The sequence below is a fragment of the Herpailurus yagouaroundi genome, unplaced genomic scaffold (genome assembly GCF_014898765.1).
Source record: "Herpailurus yagouaroundi ecotype Mexico unplaced genomic scaffold, PumYag 77, whole genome shotgun sequence".
NCBI lineage: Eukaryota > Metazoa > Chordata > Mammalia > Carnivora > Felidae > Herpailurus > Herpailurus yagouaroundi.
The window spans coordinates 1,309,340-1,312,263 of NW_024412388.1; the positions used below are offsets into that span (position 1 = coordinate 1,309,340).

The 2,924-nt window shown below is 72.5% G+C and overlaps 1 protein-coding gene across 1 annotated transcript in view; it reads left to right on the top strand.

Annotated features, from left to right (window-relative positions):
* The window catches only part of PLCH2 (phospholipase C eta 2), a 29,246-nt gene extending 26,575 nt beyond the window's left edge, over nucleotides 1–2,671 (top strand). Inside the window, exon 21 of the mRNA XM_040471507.1 lies at nucleotides 1,250–2,671. Coding sequence (XP_040327441.1) covers nucleotides 1,250–2,472 — 1,223 coding nt within the window. The 3' untranslated portion in view covers nucleotides 2,473–2,671. The remainder of the gene's footprint in view (nucleotides 1–1,249) is intronic.
* The last annotated feature ends 253 nt before the right edge of the window (nucleotides 2,672–2,924 follow it).

The window sequence follows — 2,924 nt, forward strand, 5'->3', positions numbered from 1 at the left end:
GCGGGGAGAGGCAGAGGGGCCCGGTGGCAGGGTCCGGGCGGCGGCGGCGGTGGCGGCGGCGGCTCTGTGTCCTCGGACTCCGGCAGCCTGGGCGGCCCCGAGGTGGCCCCCCGCTGGCCCGAGGGCGCCCGCAGGCAGGCAGGGGCCCTGCAGCGGGAGATGAATGCCTTGTTCGTTCAAAAGCTGGAGGAGATTAGGAGTAAATCCTCCACGCTCTCCGCCGGTAAGACCTGACGCTCCTCCGCGGCGTCCTCTGTGCTGCCCCCACTCCGCCCCTCGGCATGGCCGGGCCGGAGTCTGCTGCGCTGCCGCGCCCAAACCGCCGCCTCCGTGTGCTCGTCGTGGCTTTACTTCCCGCTGCTCCCTGCTTGCCCGGGGGCCCCCGTAGCCCCCAGCACCCCGTCCCCCGCTGACTGCGACCTGCCCGCGCAGATCCCCCCCCCCCCCCCCAGCCCCTAAGCGGCCAGGGAAGCGAGCGCAGGTCTGACCACCGCGGCCCCGGGGGCTGGTTGCCCCCCCCCCCCCCCCCCCAGTGCCCCCATGACCCGGCTGCCCTGGATGCCCTTCCTAAGACCCGGGGGAGCTTCCAGCCCCCCTCGTCTCCCTCCGGGGCCGGGCCGCGGGTGTCCGGCCCCCGACTCTGCACCGAAGGCCTCCGGCGAGTCCGGCGTGGGTCGGTGGTGCCCTGCAGAGCGGCCCCCGACGCCCCCGAGACCCCCGGACGGTACCCAGGGTGTCGAGTGGAGTAGACGGCACCTGCTCGGCCCTGGGGATTCATTTATGGCCTGAGCCGCGCTGAGCACCGGCTGTGACTGGACCCCGGCCTGTGGAGGGGCTGAAAGCTGAGCTGTCCCCTCCCCGCCATCCCTGCACCCGCCCAGCCTCGATGTTTGTCCACCGGGCAGCCCCACCCCTATGCTGACCACCCTGTTCTCCCTTCTGTCCCCACGCTGCCTCTGTAGTTAGGGACTGAGAGCAGCCGAGTGCCAGGTAATGGGGCCCGGTCCCCCGGTCCCCCGTGCACCCTGTGCCGTCCCCGGCCTGGCTTGTCGGCCGGGCCCCGTGGACCCTGCCCGTGGCCACAGGCCCGTCGGCCCACCACCCCACCCCCCCCAGCCCCAGCAGCGGCAGAGCCGGAGGGCAGGGTGGGGGGCAGCTGCGTGCCCACCGAGGGGCCTGGCTGTTGGGGGTTCTGCGGGCACCGTCCCTGGGGGATGAGCCCGACACGCTCCTCTCCTCTCGTCCACAGACACCCGCCCTTTCTCCGCGCAGAGGCCGGGCTCCTCCCTCCGTGGCCTGGAAACCATTGCCGAGGAGCCAGCCCCGGGCCCCGGCCCCCCACCTCTGGTGGCTGCCCCCCCCAGCCCCTCCCCGGGAGGGCTGCCGTGCCCGTCGGGACCTGCCGCCGAAGTGGCCAGCCCCCCTGTGGTGGCTCTGGGAGCTCCCACGCCCTTCCAACTCAGGACCCAGAGCAGAGGGGACACGGAGCAAGCCCCAGAAAGCCATCGGCGGGTGTACAACGGTGGGGGCCCAGGGGGAGCCTGCGAGGGGGCCCCCGGCAGCCAGACGGTCAGAAGGGCTGACGGCGATGGGAAGGTGCCCCCGGAGATCCCGGGCGGATGGCGGCCCCTGGCCGGGCCCTGCCCCACCGTGTACTCGGACGCCACGGCTGGAGACCGGCTATGGCGGCGGCTGGAACCGGGCGGCCACCGAGACAGCGTGTCTTCATCCTCCAGCGTGTCCTCCAGCGACACGGTCATCGACCTCTCCCTGCCGGGCCTGGGCCTGGGCCGTGAGAGCGTCTCCGGGGCTCCAGCAGGACGCCTGCCCCTGCGACCCTGCTCGGCCACGGCCGCCCGCCTGGACCTGCCTGCTGTGACCAAGAGCAAATCCAGCCCTAACCTGCGGGCTGCCAGCCAGCTGCCCACGGCGCCGGAAGAGCTTCAGCCCCGTCCGCTGGCCCCTAGGCCACCCTGGGGCCGCCTCCCCCTGGTAGGCCTCCGGGACTGCCCTGCAGCCGCCAAGTCCAAGAGCCTGGGGGACCTGACTGCTGACGACTTTGCCCCTCAAGTGGAGATCCCGGGCCGAAGCCTGGGCCTGGCGAGGGAGGGGCGGGCGGTGCGGGGGGCGCGACGGGACGCCCTGACCGAGCAGCTGCGCTGGCTCACGGGCTTCCAGCAGGCCGGTGACATCACCTCGCCCACCAGCCTGAGTGGCGCTGGGGAAGGGGTGCCCGGTGCCCCCGGCTTCCTGCGGCGCTCGTCCTCCCGCAGCCAGAGCCGCGTGCGCGCCATCGCCAGCCGGGCCCGGCAGGCCCACGAACGGCAGCAGCGGCTGCAGGGCCCGAGGGGACCCCCAGGGGAGGAGCGGGGCACCCCGGAGGGTGCCTGCTCCGGGGGCCGAGGGGCCTGCGGGGACGTGCCGGCCCCCTGCAGGGGCTCCGCGGCCACCGGCCTCCTGCTCAGACTCTGACGGAGGCTCAGGGCGGATCGCAGCTGCCCTCGCCTTGGCCCTCCGTCTGCCACCCCTCCCCCCATCCCCGGGAAGGAAGCGGCCTCCTGGTCTCAGGGTCTGGGGGCATGTTTCCTGACGTTAAGATACACAACAGAGGTATTTAAAATTTAAGAGACAAAGCTTCTACTGCATTAAAATGGTGCCCAGTCCTCTTCCACTTGTACCTGGTTTTCTGCAGTGCCGGGGGGGGGGGGGGTGGTGGGGGGTGGTGCACAGGGGCGCGGGAGGTGTAGGTGAGCACGGGCACAGGGGGAGCGGACGCGCGGGGCCCCTGGTGCAGGGGCGCGGGTGTGGCTCCAGGGAATGCTCCTTCTGTGCCCAGAGCTGCTGGTTCCCTGCCCGACGGCGGCGGGCTTGCTCCACACAAAGCCTCCTCTGGACACCCTAGACTCTAAACTCGCACGCCCACA